At 32.6% G+C, this 18,046-nt stretch overlaps 2 protein-coding genes across 2 annotated transcripts in view; both read left to right on the top strand.

Annotated features, from left to right (window-relative positions):
• LOC148624314 (integrin beta-like protein C) overlaps positions 1–18,046 on the top strand; it is a 269,209-nt gene that overhangs the window by 54,955 nt on the left and 196,208 nt on the right. The window lies entirely within an intron of this gene.
• LOC148624325 (rho-related GTP-binding protein RhoJ-like) lies at positions 6,643–8,974 on the top strand. Its single transcript, XM_088567031.1, has 3 exons — positions 6,643–6,839; positions 7,708–7,766; positions 8,337–8,974. The coding sequence occupies exons 1-3, from the start codon at positions 6,701–6,703 to the stop codon at positions 8,706–8,708; spliced, it is 570 nt and encodes a 189-aa protein (XP_088423157.1). The 5' UTR covers positions 6,643–6,700; the 3' UTR covers positions 8,709–8,974.

Genomic DNA, 18,046 nt, shown 5'->3' with positions numbered 1-18,046 from the left:
GGCTGCTTGGATTTTGGAGGGAAATCTTTTTGTCCCTTTGTTATAAGGCGGAACTGGAAAATCGGTCAGACATGATTTTTAGTTTGTCCACCTGAATGAATCTTTGACATCTTGAAGCTATCGTTACCTTTGGTCAATTCCTGAACTGATTTACTTGATATCTAAGGTTAGTTTCCCACTAATTATGAACTAATAATCCAATTTAATAATATTTAGTGTGAATTAGGTATGAATATGTGAATGTGTGATTCCTGGATGAAAATAAGAATGATCACTGTGTGATATAAAATTGAAATTTGTTTGTTTGTTTGTTTGTTTGTTGGATATTTTGTTTAAAATGTCATAGTAAACAGAAAGTAACATGTGGTTTTTCATATAACCCTTGTACTTTATAAGTTACATTTACACAAAATTAGATTACCTGGGTAGCCAACATGTTATTCTATTTTCTGATATGTTTGCTTCATCCGGAAAACACGTGTCAACCTTTGTGTGTTACATTTATTTGGCTGGATGTTTATTCATTGTTTCAATGTATGTTTCTTTGTACCTAATATGGTGTAAGAGAAGAATGAAAAAAATGTGTTAAAATATGCTTTTTGTAACCTATGAACCTCTAAAAATTGAAACGATTATGTAATGAACGACTGTGTACCATAACTAATAGAATAGAAGACTTCTTTCTAACGTTCTAACAATGTGTAGAAAATGTGAAGTAAAGAAATATTATGCTTAATGGATTAACACTAAAAAGTACCATAGTCTCAGGTTTACAAATATTTCTACTTAATGAAAAATGACAAGGACATTATACTTGCTGGAGTCTCATCTTTCAATCTGTATCATTATGACTTTTGTTACTTTTTTACTCAAATTCATTCTTTTATGGGTTTGTACAATAAATGTTGTGTATGATCGTGAAAAAGAACAGCATATCCGACCACTAAGAGATACGTGTACATACTACATATACCAACTGTCGAGGATTTTGTGCTATAATAAAGACGCTTAAAGCATTCATGTTATCCTCCAGTATTGTAGACGATGTCCATTTGCTTCTTTCATACTCAGTAATCCAGCATATTTGTGGTAGAGTGTATTTTTAGGTATATATAATTGATAAGATATTTTATTTAGATTTTCAGAGTGCAACAGTTATTTTGTTCATGAATGATATTGATTGTAATGATTCTTAATGTTTAACTGATTGCATTCATTAAATATCAAACTAGATTTGATATTGAGTTTTTTTTATATAATAAAGATGATTTTGTTTACACTGTACTTTATCAATAAAGTCATGGTTCAGTGACTACAGGTTTAATATACCTATAGTCATGGTTCAGTGACCACTGTCTTTTATGTACCTATGTTTACTAATTACAGCCATCAATTACATTACCTTCTATTGCAATCCGAATTTCTTACTTCTGATTGGCTGCTTGGATTTTGGAGGGAAATCTTTTTGTCCCTTTGTTATAAGGCGGAACTGGAAAATTGGTCAGACATGATGTTTAGTTTGTCCACCTGAATGAATCTTTGACATCGAGAAGCTGTTGTTACCTTTGGTCAATTCCTGAACTGATTTACTTGATATCTAAGGTTAGTTTCCCACTAATTATGAACTAATAATCCAATTTAATAATATTTAGTGTGAATTAGGTATGAATATGTGAATGTGTGATTCCTGGATGAAAATAAGAATGATCCCTGTGTGATATAAAATTGAAATAAAACATTAATTGAAACTTTAATAGATTGAAATAGTTTAAAATGTAAGAATAAAGGTAAAAATAAAGATATTTATAGTAAAATAATAAATATGATAAATTTAGTAACAGTAAAGTTAAAAATGAGTTAGCATTTATAAACAGAATATTTTTATATGTAAATAGAGTATATGGACAGAAATATGATTCTGATAATTTTCAGAATGCAGTTTTGAGTAAATATATGCTATATTTTGAATAATGACAGTATTTTGAAATTAGCTGCAATTTTGTGTACAGGATATGGTTAGTTACGATTCTAATATTTGTTCCTTCAGATTTATACCTATGTACTGTTTCCACATTTTGATGTTGATGATGATAATGATCCGAAAAACCATTCATTGTACCAGGCAATAACCTTTGCACCTCGTGCGAGGTAGGTTTTGTGTCGTTGTGCAGTTAATAATATATTTTTGCTTTGTTTAGCTGCTTTTACTAATATCGCTTATTGTGTGGTTATTTATGTCAGCATACAAATATGTTTTTGCTATAATTTTTGCTTTGTTGTATTATTTTTAATTTACTAATTTTTGTAAGATAAGTATGCTGAAAATTGACTCAGTAACTAGAAATAATATTTATTGATACTTGTTCGTTTATAGAATCAGCATAATTTGCGTAGTTTGAGAACGATATTTAAAACCGTAGCATTTCTATGAGTTTAAGCAATATTTCTATGATTTTGTGTAGTAGTTTTAGGTATTTTATATTGGATTCATGATTTACCTTGAAAACTAGTCTGAGTTATCACTCTTTAGACTGAATATTGTGTATTGTATTTTCAGGGTATTTTTACTATTGCCTAAGTCAACTAAATAAAACATATATAGAACCCTAGACGACTGGTGTTTTTGATTTTGCCTAAAATACCACCGGTTACTTATTCAATGTAAGTTTTTGTTTTATTAGCCTAGTGTTGCCATTTCGTATATTTGAATGTAGAGCTGCGAAACGGAAATTTAAATATTCATTGTTTGTATCTAATTCTATCATAACATGCATTTAGTAGTTGAGTATAACTCATGAGCATAAAATATCATCATTTGTTACTTTCAAAGAGCAACCATTTTATTTTCATATTTACATTTGTGTGTGTGAGTTTTAGAGAGATCATAATGAAGTATTCTGTCATGTTTCTTTAATTGTGAAGCTGTCCTAACGTTCTGATTTTCACCACTTAGGTCCTGGATTTTTTTTATTGAAACGTCCAATATGATCACGTCAGTATGCGAGATATTTAATCATCACGCCTTTTTTATTTTACCTAATATTCATTCCAGATTTTCCTATGTTGTTCCGTCTTTATATTTGAGTATAATTACGAGATACTGATAATGAAAATGATTTTCCTTCATCGTAAAGAGCTACACAAGTCTCCGGCACTGTAACGCGAATCTTTTAGTAGACTTTTTGCCCTTGAAAGGCTAGAAGGTTTTATCTTACCCCCTAAAAATAAGTGGTTTTCAATATCTTGGATTTCTTATATATATTATTTGTGTTTTTACGGCTTGTTACGTAGATTCCCGTTATGTTTTGTTTTTTTTTTATTTTTTCAGTTTGATTTATAATTCAAATTCTACGAGAGACAGTTAAAAACATGACATACAGGGGTTTAAAAAGGCTGAATGTGTACACTATGTTGAAATTGCTGTATCAGAGAGAAGTTTATCGACAGAACAGTTTACTTGAGATAAGTTGACCAGAATTGTTCCAAGTGGTAAGATTTATCGGTACAGGTATTTATGAACATAGTTAGTGACGTCCACTATAGGTAGTAAATACCTGGCAGTGCATTATTCAGTCAATACCTTTTCAAGCAGTCACCTGTCTGATAATATAAAATCCATGGTTTTATACACAACAATTAACTCTTGGATGGATAAGATATCCGCTTTATAAATTTCAAGGAAGTGGGATCGTTGTTTGTTCCCGTTTCTGTATCATAGTACTGAATTCCTCTGTGTACTACTATAGTTTTGAATGGAATGCCATGCAACGTAAGACCCATTTAGTACTATGATCTAAAATATCTTTTCTTATTCCTGATGCAACATCTACAAGTTAGCCTTGGTTTGTTACTAGCCCTGGCCGCCATTGTTTTCTATACCGCATCACACATCCCTCTTTTCATATCATCGGCGTTCGTTTTTTTTTTAATTTCCTTTTAATCGTAGTTAATATTTCTTTAAAAACCTTCTCCTTTGAAACTACTCTTTAAAGTTGTTACAAAATTTTGTCCTTGAGGTGTCTGGATACTTTGTATTTTTTAAAACTATTACGATATACTGAAATGGAAAATGATTTTCCTTCATCGTGAAGAGCTCCACAAGTCTCCATAAGGTCGACATTTTAAGCGAGTCTTTTAATAGAGTTATTGTCCTTGAAAAGCCAGAAGTTTTTAGCTAAGTCTTATAAGAACCATAATTGATAGGTAAAAAGAGTATTTTTAAATTCATTTTTATGATAAGGCATACGAAAGAATGAAACCTTCATTAATGAAATGAACATTATAAGAAAGGACTATAACAGCTTCCGTTGGGTTGAAATTACGCGCAGTTTTTAGCTGATGTTTTGAAAACTACAAATAGAAAGAACATAATGATTATTAAGCCTAAAAAGCAAAAATGTTCGACCACCTTTTTATTAGAGTTATTTACCTTATCAGAACAAATTGATTATCCTTGTGGTTTTAGCTTTATATATCTCGAACATAACTACAGATTAATTCACAGAAGAAACATTTAATAGAAAATAAACTCGACAGGAATGATGAAAGAGTAATCAAGGGAACCAAGGTTATAGCGGTAATCAAAAGAATGTAATCCAGGGACAAAGACCAGACATGGAAAACAGACATACACAACAAAGAACATAAAGTAACTAAAATCATACATACAAAGTAACAAAAGTAAATGAGCAACTTGGACTCCACTAAAAACTGGGAGCATGGAAATATAGGTCTTCTATAAATGAGTAAATTAAATGCTCTGGCCTGATAAAAAAAGTAGCATCAGTTTTCCTTCTTTCTGGTCAGCGATTTAAGCTTTTAAGAGCCTCGAGTTACTTAGAAACACATTTTTATAACCTAGAACTGCACCGACAAGTAATTACATGCCGACTTTAAAATCATTACGTGTTCGGTTCACTACAAACACTTTTTTCGTGTTCTATTTTACAATATATACTTAAACCAAAATACTAAATTGAAGATACGTATTTCCTTAATAAAAGACTGTGGTCAAAAATAGTTAGTCAATCAATTACTATATACGAAGAAAAGGGTTGTAAAATCGTCCGTCCAACGTCGCCCGGAACTTAATCGCAATAGCAACATACACTCCTGCTTAAAAGAACAAAGACTAATCAGACTAATTTCAACTCGAAACTAACGAAACCGCTACTTCTTTTGACATTCCTCGGCTCCTCTGCAATCAAAGGTGGACAGTATACTTTACGCAATAAATATGCCACAGATATTCTGGACCATTTAATTCTTTATTGTAAAAAACTTATCAAAAAAAAAAAAAAAAAAAAAAGAAATGAACTGTTCTATGCGCTTGTAGACCTCCATCCAGTACAAGACTCTGTTCAAACAAAACTCAGACGATCGTCTTATTTACTCCCGTTGGTGGCGTTACCTACTTTGTTAACGAACTTAAGTCAGATACATGGAAGCAAATGATGTTCTGCATAGCTTGTCACTTGTTTGAAATGTACAATGATTTCCAGGTTGTCTTACTTCAATACAAACTTAATTTTGGTCATTAGGTACTTGTAATCCGCCCACAATTCACTCTGTATAGTATATTTTTGTTTTTTTTCTTGAGTAGTGTATATATATGTTGTAATTAATTTGCTTTATGTGTCATACTTTGTAAATCTTCATAAAATGGAAGAAATAAAAATAATCAATCAATCAATCAATCATCTCAGACTGATATTAAGTCTTGCTAGAGGAGTATAAAATGTAAGCGGCAACAATCCTTGACAAAATTTACGAATGCTCAAAGCTGTAGTAACAATAATAATTTTGCTATTGCAAGACCATCGAAATGTCGTTCTCAATCTATTTTTATATTTTGCATTCAAGTTTGTTTCTTTTGATAGCTTAAGCGAAGTGGTTATCCTATTCTGTTACAGTCTATTATCCCAAACTTATATAAATTAACAAACTCTTAAATTATTTTATAACCAGAAAAAAGTAGTTGTTGCTATTGTTACACAACTTAACGTACATTGTTTATTTATCAAATCTTATAATGAAGGACCCAAAAAACTTTGCCGCCCCTTTTACAAAGCAATACTGCCCTGTGTGTATAATAAGACAAATATTGATATCTAAAATAGCTCTTGTTTTCTTTCAAACCCAAATCCTTAAAAGGTGTAAAAGAATAAAATACCTCATATTTGTATTTTTTTCTCTATACACGTAGCAATGCCCTTCCATATATCTGCATATAATGACTAGAATTCGCTGGGGTTAAACCGAATTGCCACCTTCGATTTTAAAAATAAAGCTAATCATACGCAATCAACACCTTATATAAGCATAGAATCTTGGTTTTACAAAAAAAATACTATACAAGTTTAAGCTAATGATACAGAAATATTGGAAGGTGATAAATACCTTACATTGTACAAAGGTATTTTCATATCGCGTCTATTTGTTTACCTTTATTTATCTTCGTTATTAAATCGAACTTCCGTTTAAATACAAAATTCCACAGATCCCTATTGAAATAAATGACCTATAATAAATTCACGGAAAACATTTCGTTAATGACACTACATAAATATCGAAAAACGATTGGCTGAATAATCCCTCCCATTCATCTAATTATAGATTGCATATAAATATGAAATGGAGTTGCGATTTCCCTTTATATTTACCTGAGAGTTTGTGGTGTTATAACATAAAAACTGTAAACATGAAAATGGAACAAAATAACTGCATTCAGTGTGTTATAGTAGGAGACGGAATGGTCGGCAAATCATATTTAGCAAAAAGTTTTGTTGGACAGTCTTTACAAGAGGATTACATTGCTACAGTGTTTGAAAATTATGCAGGTGAGGACGTTCACTGTCTTTTTGACTGTTCTTTGAAGTTAATGAAATCCGCAAATGACAAAAACTAAATTGTTCTGAATTGTTAACAACCGTTGTTAAGTATCGATGGTATGGTTGCTAGTTGTTTCATGTGCCTTTTTCTTTGGGTGGTGGTGAGGAGGGTGATTTAATAAATAAGCCTATTTATATAAAGAAAACAAACCATAGACTGTGTATATGCTTAGTAGAACACATGTACATGTACACTTACAACTCCTTTAATCAGATAAAAGACATGTACACTTAATTAGTATGAAGTTTCTGTTATTAGATCAAAGACACATATACACTTAAACAGTAAAAATGTGAACATGTTTTTCATATTCTTTGAAAACACATGGAAACATGTTTGTCAATGTTTTTCATATGCTTAGGACCATCACGAAAAAATATGGGTAGAACGTGTGTTCATGGAAAATAAAGATAATATGTTAATTATGTGCTATTTACGAAAAGGTTTTGATTCATATGATTTTTGAAAACAGGTTCATGTATTTGTAAATGCATAAACACATATATTTACAATACTGGTCCTGAACATATGTGTACATATGTTTTCAAACTACTAGTATATGCTGCATGAAGACCCGCCCCATGCAGTGCATTCTAGTGGCAATCAAAATTTTTCGACCTTATTATCCTTGTATACCATCCCTTGTTTTTTCATTTCACCATCATTTCATGTTCATCTTCTGAATGTAGCTGAAATATTGCTGCTCGGACGTTAAACCCCAACAATCAACAACCAATATGCATGAAGACCCTGTTATTGGATTAAAACATGTTAACTTAGTATTTAGATTCATAACAAGTTGTTTTTATATTCCAGGTTCAATAACAGTAGCAGGCAATAAATACACAATAGGGATATTCGATTCTGCTGGACAGGTGAGTTTCATCACTTAAAAATGTCTGAATTGAAGTTTTTTGTTCATTTCAGAAATGAATATCTCAAAAAAATGTTTTTAGTATTTGAAGAAATGACTATATTTAGTAATCAAAGCAGAAGAGAAGAAAATTCACACATACAATATACAATGAATAGTTGTCAAAACATACAAAAAAGTTTGCGTGGTTGAGAAGATTTCCGTTAAACCCGGAATTTCAACAAATGTCATTTTTCTTTGTATAAATTATTGTGTGAAATCGGATATTCATTCTTAATTTTTCAAGTGTTTCTAAAAAATTTATTTTTATCAACTATCCCACGTACTATATTGTATTAAGACACATTTTAATTTTTGGAAAATCGAGTTTAACTTGACATAAGTCCAAAATCTAACCTTGTGACAATCAAATGACTCTATTATCTGAAAACATTGGATGGGAGTTTACCTCGAGGTTTGATATGATAACTAATTATTACATGGTGTGTCGTTTATCTCCAAGTAGACCAGAGATATATAATTTCAAATTGACATTGTCATCCGAATCATAATCGGCTTTTTTGTTTTGCAGGAAGACTATACAAATCTTCGAGCCTTCAGTTATCGAGATAGTGACGTGTTCATTGTTTGTTACAGTACAGTAGATCGAGAATCATTTAAAAATATCAAGTCATTTTGGCTGCCAGAAATTAAGAAATACAATGCGAAGAAAAGACCAGTGATTTTAGTAGCAACACAAACTGACATAAAATTCAGAAGTGACAATTATATAACTTCAGATGAAGGTGTCGAATTGGCTAAGGATATTGGAGCTGAATGTTTGATTGAAACATCAGCCATCACAAAACAAGGAACAAATGACACTTTTGAGAAAGTGGTTTTATCAGCATTGAAACACCGAAAGAAGAAATATAAATTTTTTAACAAATTATTCAAGAAGTGACATAATGACTAATATCATATGTTCAGAATTCTATGATATACAATAAGTACTGCCATACACCAAACTAGCCACCAAGAAGTTGGAGTGTTCAGAGTCATGAACACCAAACTAGCCACCAAGAATCTGGAGTGTTCAGAGCCATGAACATTGATAAGCTGATGGGAGGGTGCAATTGTTATACAACTGTGATAATCTTATTTATTTATACCTTTACACTGCTGCTGGTCAGCGTATTGTTATTTGAATAATAAAAGAATGAAAGTTAATCTTATTTTACTGAAATAAAAAAAAAACAGTATTGAACCATCTACAAGGAAAAAGCCGCACGTCTACGTACGTCATCTGCCCTTTCGTATATAGGGCTTTGATATACACCGCTTGATTTGGTAGAACAATTTGAAGATTGTTAATGTTTTGATAATACAAAGTGCATTACCACGTGTTCAAGAAAAATAAATTCAGATTTTTAGAACTGAAGCACCTGTATATGATACTTTGTTGTTCGCTGAAATCCCGATTTAATATAAGATTTCCTTATGCCTTTACTTTCGGGGTTCATTACTTTTATTGTCATCTTCTGATATTCGTGTAGGTTTCCTTTTCCATTACACACGGAGGAGCATTGGTGTTGTTTAGAATTTAAATACACAAGTCAAAATGTTTAGGAATTTGAAAGAACATATAAGAAATGTTGAAGTAAATAAGGATCTTTTCAATAATTGAGTTCCCGGATATAAACCGCAAGCCTGTAGTCTGAAAAGGTGTTTTTAACATAAATGTGGAAAAAATATGTATCTGTGTGACTTATAATTGTAATAAATAGATATCATTGTTCACCCTGCATTTATTTTCAGATGAGATTTTTATAATTTGACCCAGCACGTAACTAGACCTAGCTAATCAAACTTTAAATTACTATGATGATAGATTCTCATGAAATCGTGATGCTGCCAATCTTAACGACAATAGCACAAACCTTTGGCAATTAAGTAATCATTAAACAGACTAGGGGTCATATAAAGTTAGGCACAAACTCAAATATAGCAAGTTTCTCCAAAATAGTGAGTGATCGATTTCCTAAAAAAAAATGTGTGGTGTAAAAATAAGTATTTCATGTTCTCTAACCGAAAGTGCTTGCATTTTCTATATTAGTCTAAAGATCAAGTGGAACAAGACACTCCCATTTGTAAAAACTCCCGCTACTATCAATTGTTGCTTGGCTCTATGAATGATGAGTTTGATTTAGGCATTCTGACGTAAACATTTCTCAATAAAGCTGTCATTATCGATCTATGGAGTAGCATATCTTCCGAAGGGTTTAAATATTAATTTCCTGCTGTCATGCGTTGCTAAATAAAATGACATCAATTGGTAAGGCTATATATACATCGACAGGTATTCCTTCGAATAATCTAGTGCATTTGTAAGTTGCAGTTGTTAACAATTTGAAGAGGCGATAATTACATATAGAGGACAAAGACTTTAATTCAATCCCAAAGACACGCGCCCCAAGATACTGTGGAAAAATTTGAATTTAAGTTGAACCGAGTTTGACGCAATTTTTAACATGCCGTAGTAGAAAATATACTGACATATCAGGTGCTATTTTAATCAATTTTTGCTTAGAGTTAAAGTTTTATTTAGTAATTAATTGACTAAGTATATAAATCGTTAGTCTAATACAAAAAATATGCATATAAGAAAATGTAAAAATATATAAGTCTCAGCATAGAAGGGTCTGAACTCTTCCCTACGATGTCTTAACTGTCAAATTTGCACTTAAGTAATTTTTTGGGCGTTCCTAACGCGGGACTCGAACTCTTACACTAATGTATCACAGTATTGTCAATGGATATAACATCTATTGGAAGTTAAGACAACTCGACCATATACTTTATTAAAATATGGCTTTCGTTGGCCATTTGATTCCAGGGATGTAACTTAGTACGGGAACGGGAATATCAAAAAGGATGTGACACTGAAGTTTATTAACACCAAAACTAACTTTCATAAATTCAAGACAAGAATGACACCCATCAACGCTTACAATTTTATGTTCAACATAGCTTTTTAAAAAGTTAAAAAAATAAGGGACTTTGACCTGTTCCAGTTTTTGTGTCTTTTCGTCAAATTTTCTTATTTTAGGATAAATTTTCTAAATGGCCTTTCTGAGAATTTAGTGTCATTTCACAAACGAAAACAAGTTATAGTTTAACTCTCACTCAGTAAAACAAAGATGCATCAGTACTATGTCAGTTTTATGTAGCATCTTTTGATGAAAAAAGTACTGGTTTAGACAGTATTTAAACAATGCTAATACGTCTCGCACTGAATTTCCAAATATCTGGTTTTATTGTACATACCTCATCCTTTACTTCAATTTAAAGAACAGATAATTAGCAAATAATTAGATATACGCAGTGTAAACCACCTACAGTATTATTAATTTTTAAGTCGCTAATATTGTTAGCGACTTCTTGAACTCGTAATTTCAGTACTTTACATTCGCTTATGACTTGCATAATTATATATTACTACACCACCTTATGCCGCTGATCGGTGCAGTAAAATCGTCAATTCTAGCTTCATACGATGATCAAAATGTTCTTCATAAATATCATACACATGACTTTTTGTGTTCTACGTGTGTTTTTTGCTTGTATGAGAACGGGAGATTTACATTAAAAGGTGAAATGAACTTAATGTGGTATTACTCAGTCACTCAGTCTCCAATTCAGACACACGGGTTCGTTACAAATGACTACATAGATAATAAACATTACAAGGGCCCTGTTAGAACTGTCGTGAAACCATTTTTTTTGTCGTTCCCTCCGAGGGACTCGCTAAAATTTGAGATGAACTTGTGGACCTACCGAAAACATTATCCGCACTTCCTGGTAACCAGTTCTTTTTTTTATAAGTAATCACGGTTACGAAAGAGTAATCATATCAAGGGAACCAAGATTCTTGCGGAAGTCACCCGATTTTAGAGCATAACGCATTCGTGCATTTTCGGATGTTGAAAGCAAGCCAAAATCAGTCGCATAGAATATTTGACGATGTGCGACTTTGAAGACTTCGGTCTTTGATTTAAAGAGCTTTATTCGGTGTAATCTCAAACTGTACTATTGTAACTGTTATTTTATATCCGGATTATACAGAAGTGATTGAGCTAAATGTCTGAAAAGATATGTAAGATAAAACCTTTTTGTTGAATGCCTGAACTAGCGACCTCTCTTTGTATTTAATTTTATTCCTTGTAAACTAGGCTAGCTACAGACTTCACTGAATTAATTTCTTAGTATAACAAATACTTCCATATTTAAATCCTTCACGTGATGTTCTTATTGTCGGATTTCCTAGAACTAGAGCTACTGGATAATAACGACATCGTCAACATGAACTAACTATCTGGAAATTGGACGAATAAGGTTGCTCTGAAGTGAATCTCATGTATCAAGCATCGCTATATGTTAGTAAAATCGATTATTATTTCCAGGTAATGCTACCAATCGGGCTACAAAGTAAACTCCCTGAACGCTTATGGTATTTCTACTCGAAAAAAGTTAACTGTCATAGAACTTGTTAGATTTTATATTTGTTATGCATGATAATTAATACATGCTAATTAGCACACTAACGAAGGAGTCTTGTGGTCATATTTTGGTTGTCCAATCTTAAGAAACGCATAAAATAACTATCCTATGTATGGATTTATACGGAAGCGTATAGGTATCATTTTTTGTTGTTATAAAAGTCGACATTTCGTATCAAAATTATGGCAAAATACCGATTATACCTCGATATAAACATAAATTGTCAATAAAACAATCGTTTAATATAAAATGTTGATTTTTAAATATCGACAAAAATTATCAACAATAAGATATTGACTTACATATATCAATATAATTTTAACATGCGACAAGAAAACTTGAAAATGACGAATTATATCACAGGATGTTGATATATTTAAATCGTTTAATTGAAATATATAACAACAAAAAAATGATACCTATACGCTTCCGTAGATTTACTTGTTGCGGTTTTGGTCATAATTTAGCATTTTTATGTCGTCATGTTCACATTTTTCGCAACAACTGGAATTTTAAAAAAATGCGATGAAATGCGTAAAATGTAACTTTGTCGATATAATTTATGTGAATGAGAAAATGACGAGATGAAAATGCTGAATTATGTCGTGAATCACAACAAGTAAATGTCCTAATTACGTTTCCATACTTGAGCAGATGTTTCTCGAGTTGCTTGTAGAATGTAGCAATATTGAGGTGCGGCTAATCATAGACTTCGAGTTCAAGTTACATTTCGAGTTAACGTTCGAGTTACTTTTATTGTCAAATTGAGATTGAAATTTAATTTAAGAGTTTAAAATTTGAACAACATAAATCGTGCAACTCAATCATTTCAGACTGATTACAAAATACAGAGGTGGTGAAAATGATCGATGAATCCAGAAATGTAAAAAAAAAAAGCATGATATACACAATATATGTGTAATCCTCTTTTTCTGTTTTACTTATACTTACAGATATGGTTTACATGGGATTTAAGCAGACATCCTAACCTTAAAACCACCAAAACAGCCATATGAAATATCGTTTTAATAACATGTTAAGACTGTAGCTTCTTCACTTATATTTTTTACGTGTAGGGAGACATCGGTATTGTTAGAAATGACAGACCAATGCATGCTTAGTAAACGAAAAAAAGTCACAGGAAGGAAAGTCACAATTCTGGTAGGAAAAAAGGTCACAGGAAGAGTATCAATATGAAAAAGAATGCTTGATACAATACACGAACAATTTGTGTATTAAAAGTTGAATTGAATTAAGTTAGTTTAGAAACTAAATGGCTTCAATGCATTTTAAAATAAAAAGTTTCTCCGAATCATGATACGACCGCAGCCAGTTGAACACAATATTAGTTTTTGACACACTTAAACACAGGGATTTAAAGTTCATCGTTGATACAACAACTCCTTTGGATACAGTTTTGCACAATATTTTGATTTCAGAACAAAGTTCTGCTTCAGGTTGCTTTCAACCATTTTGTGCCTCATAACCTCGAATACAGTAAATGCTAAAGTAAATTTGCTAAGTATACGTTTTAAAGAACAAAATGAAAATCGCACCAACAACAAATTAGTCAATTTTTAATGTGTCCCCTTTGGTCCCTTTTAACTCGAAAACCATAAATGATATCTTAAAATCTAATGGAAACTGCATAACAAATTGAAGTCTTCGTATGTTTATTTCCTGTTAGTTTTTTTTCTTGTGAATTATTTTGCTGGGACTTTTTATCCGTGATATATTCTGTGACTAACTTTCCTACATGCTTGGCCCGGATGCAGAGATGAAGATTCGTCTTAAACATATTCGTCAAATTTCTGATTGCCATGTAAATAAAAATCTGTTAAGAACTTAAATATCTAGCTTCATTAAGGAGGTAGACCTAGGGTAAGGGCCATAACTCTTGAAATCACTGATATGTTTGTATTTCACCAAAGTCTTTCAAGCTTTCATTTGAAATAGAATGAAATTAGTCTAAGTTACTTTGATGTTAACATGAGATTGATGTAAAATGGTGAATACAAACTTTCCAATGATTTGTGTCCCATACCCTAGGTCTACCTCCTTAAATCATCGACCACGAAGAGTCGATGACTTATTGATTTTACTCCGTTTATTATTATTTTATCATTATTATTATTATTATTATTATTATTATTATTCCATATTCTTCCGTCTTCCTAACAATGAACTTTTCCGGAGAAATTCTCAGAAACCATATGGCCAACTCTTACGAAACTTTCCACTAAAAGATGTCTACATTGCACCCACTCTAAATGAATATTTAAAAATTTAACCTCAAAAAAAATTTTTACTGTGCGCTCCCTCCAATCTAAAATCCTGGATCCGCCCCTGGTATTGTGAGGACAGTGAAAAAAAATCAGAATATAACCACGACCTATACCCACCAGGTTAATGTGGTAAAAGAGAGACAATCCTGGTGGATTTCATTGAATCTTTCATCAGTAATAGTAGTTCTCTAATATTAAGAGACCAAGTACTTTTGGATTATCGGATAAGCTAGATGGGTCTGGAAAGGCTGCACTAATTATGTAGATTTCAAAAAGTGTCACCCAATTTATTTACCAAGGATACAAGAAAATGGCCTTAGTTGCTCTCCATAGTATTCTGTGAAAGAGTAATCGAGGGAACCAAGGTTCTAGCGGAAATCACAAGAATGTAATCCTGGGACAAAGACCATACATGGAAATCAGACAACACAACAAAGAAAATAAAGCAACCAAAACAATACACACAAAGTAACAAAAGTAAATGAGCAACTCGGACTCAACCAAAAACTGGGAGTATGGACTAGGTGCACCGGTAGGGTAAGCGTCCTCTGCTTTTCCAGAAACATCCGTCGAGTTGCTCATAAAAAGTCAAGTCCGGGGTAGACGAAAGAAGAAACTATGACACGAACAAATCAGTTTTCATGGTGCAGATGGATACACCGTAACGATCCACGAGTACATGATGACGACTACAAAACTTCTGTAGTGATGACTTCAATCTTGTAGCAACATAACCCTGTTCCAGAAGCCTACATGTAAGGAGTCTAGCGCGATACAAAAAGTCTGCGTAGTTGGGGAAAGCTCCGGCATAACGTATGATTTGTGATATGAACACTCCATACGTAGGTGCTGAATGGATGTTACCACTGATGGAAGGAAAGTTGACAATTCTGAATGAAAAATCCTAATGTTTGTCGTAAAGTTTGGTCAATAGTTTTCCTTTCTCATCGATTTCTAAGTGTACGTCACAAGATATGAGGCTGACCTCACAGTGTCAGTAGTATCCTTTATCTCAATTCTTTGGGAAAGATGCGATGTATCAAATCCCCGAAACTAGGATTGTTTAAAGATAATACGTCATCTATATAGCGGAAACTGAGATCAAAGGATCTAGCTAAACGATATTCTTTCTTTCGGATCAGATCAGCCATAAAGTCAGCCTCATAAGATTGAAGGAAGAGGTCAGCAAGAAGAGGAGCACAATTTGTTTCAATTGGAATGCCGCGCGTTTGTTGAAAAACGAGTCCACCACACTGGACAAATACGTTGTCGATAAAAAATTCCAGCATTTTGAAAGCATCTTCTTCTGTATATTTGGAAGATGATCTGGAATTATTTCTTTAAAAAATTGAGGAATCTCTACCAAGAACTATATATTTGTACCTAGGTGCACCATCTTTTTTGGAAAAACCACGATGTATAATGTTTTTAAGTCGGTATTTTAACTGAGTATGGGGAATAGAAGTATGCAGTGTCGAAAAAGCATAGGTTGTAATGCTATTATATTCTGATAATAATCTTGAACTGATGGTCTCCAGAAGATCTTTTTCAGGATCCACATTGAATTGTTACCACTACGGGAGTAACAATTGTTGTGGTAGGACTGGAGACCCTCTTTGAAATCTGTGAGTAAAGTTTTGAAAGGTTTGGTGGTACATTTTGCAGATCCAACTATGAAACGTTGTTTGTATGGATTCTTGTGGAGTTAAGGAATCCAGTACATAGACGGTAAATCACAGTCATCGTCCTTGGTAGAGAGATCAATACTGGATAGAACAGATCTATTGTTTTTAACTATCTCTTCTTTGGAGAGTGTGGTGGCAGTATTGGTCTTATTACTGCCATTATTTTCTACGTCTACTGATAATAAATATTGAGTGTGACAACGGAACAAATAATGACAGTTTAAGGCTTAGTTATCATGCCCGTACCAAGTCAGGAACATGGTGGCTTATTTCATTTTTCCGATTTATTCTGGATTTTTTGAGACTACTATCTCTCTTTCTTGATTTATAATTTATAATCATGAGTTTGATAAGTTGTTGTTACGGTATGTCTTTATTTGGCACCGATACAAGTACCCACAGCAGAAAACAAGACGTTTGAGTCGTGCTAAAAGTAAGACAGAAAGTCCTGAAAGATAGTTTGATGTTAGTGACAGTCATTTTTATGGCTTTCAAAACATTTATGAGAAGATTAATCGCAGTTGGTATACTAATATGAGGTAATGCATGTTATTTTGATCCAATGTCTTCGGTCGATTCAAACGGATAACTCAAATCTTTGCTTCCGAACAACACTAACTCCCTGAATATTCGAACAATAACTCAAAGTTAGAAAACGGTTTATTTATTTGATAACATGTCTTCTATTGTAAACAATACGTGGATTCAAAGGTAAATGGGGCGTAGGTACCTCAATGAAAAGGGGGGGGAATCATCAAATATTGATTTTTCTAGTGCTTCTTTTAACTCATCTTAAATCTCGGATCCTACTAGCATATCAATATAAGAGTTGATAATTTCCCTCTGAAAACAACCTCAATAATAAGGTTTTCAAGTTATAAAGACCGTCTTGTTTAATTCTTTTAATATTCAAAATACTCATGTACTGAAACAATTTATCGTTTGATTTTATACACCTCAAATAATTGTCAAATAGCAAAAATAACGACAAGCTAAAAGTAAAGAACGGGAATAGACTTGAAACGTATCTAGGCACAAGTTTGTTGTAGTAAATAGTTAACATTAAACTCTTATTTAGATTCACCATACTGATTACGAAGGACATTCAGTTAACCGAAATTCACGAGCATCGTAGCAGTGCGCCAGTTTGCTTGGTATTCAGGTTCGCTGTCGCTTTAATAGGACATGAAACATCTAGATGAACATAAACCTCTTCTACATCCTGCATTATTGAACTACAAACTTCTAGGTGCCAGGTTTTTCCAGTTTTTTTTTTTTTTTTTGATATTCAAGTCGAAATTCAATTTATCGACCTCCAGTTCGAAACCTTCATTTAAACTTAAGCTACACTCGTTGAAATAAATCCTGTCCTTAGATGCATGTATCAACTAGCTACAACTATTTCTCAGTTGATGAGCTATATATCTTAAGTGCTACAAATTGTCGCATAGACACCTATGTGTCACATAAAAGCGCTTAGTTTCCGAGCGCCTGGTTCCAGAGACACGCTTAATAACATGAACACCAATGTATTTCCCAGAATGTCGGTCTAATGCAAAGAAACGCTCCATATTTTATAAATGCACGATACACTGGGTGATACATCAAGATGGTTTCGGGTGTTTGGCTACCCTTTTGTTCAATATTTGGCCAGAAAAACACACACACATAACGAGAGGCAAATAATAGGCTAGAACCCTGTTTCAACAAAACTCTACCCAATTACGATTATCATTTTACTTCTTATTGAAATTACGATTATCCTTTTTTTG

The sequence above is a fragment of the Perna viridis genome, chromosome 2 (genome assembly GCF_037379345.1).
Source record: "Perna viridis isolate PV_CMFRI_1.1 ecotype Kerala chromosome 2, ASM3737934v1, whole genome shotgun sequence".
Lineage (NCBI taxonomy): Eukaryota > Metazoa > Mollusca > Bivalvia > Mytilida > Mytilidae > Perna > Perna viridis.
Note: the sequence above shows the minus strand (reverse complement) of the source record. Positions and strands in the feature narration are given on the sequence as shown.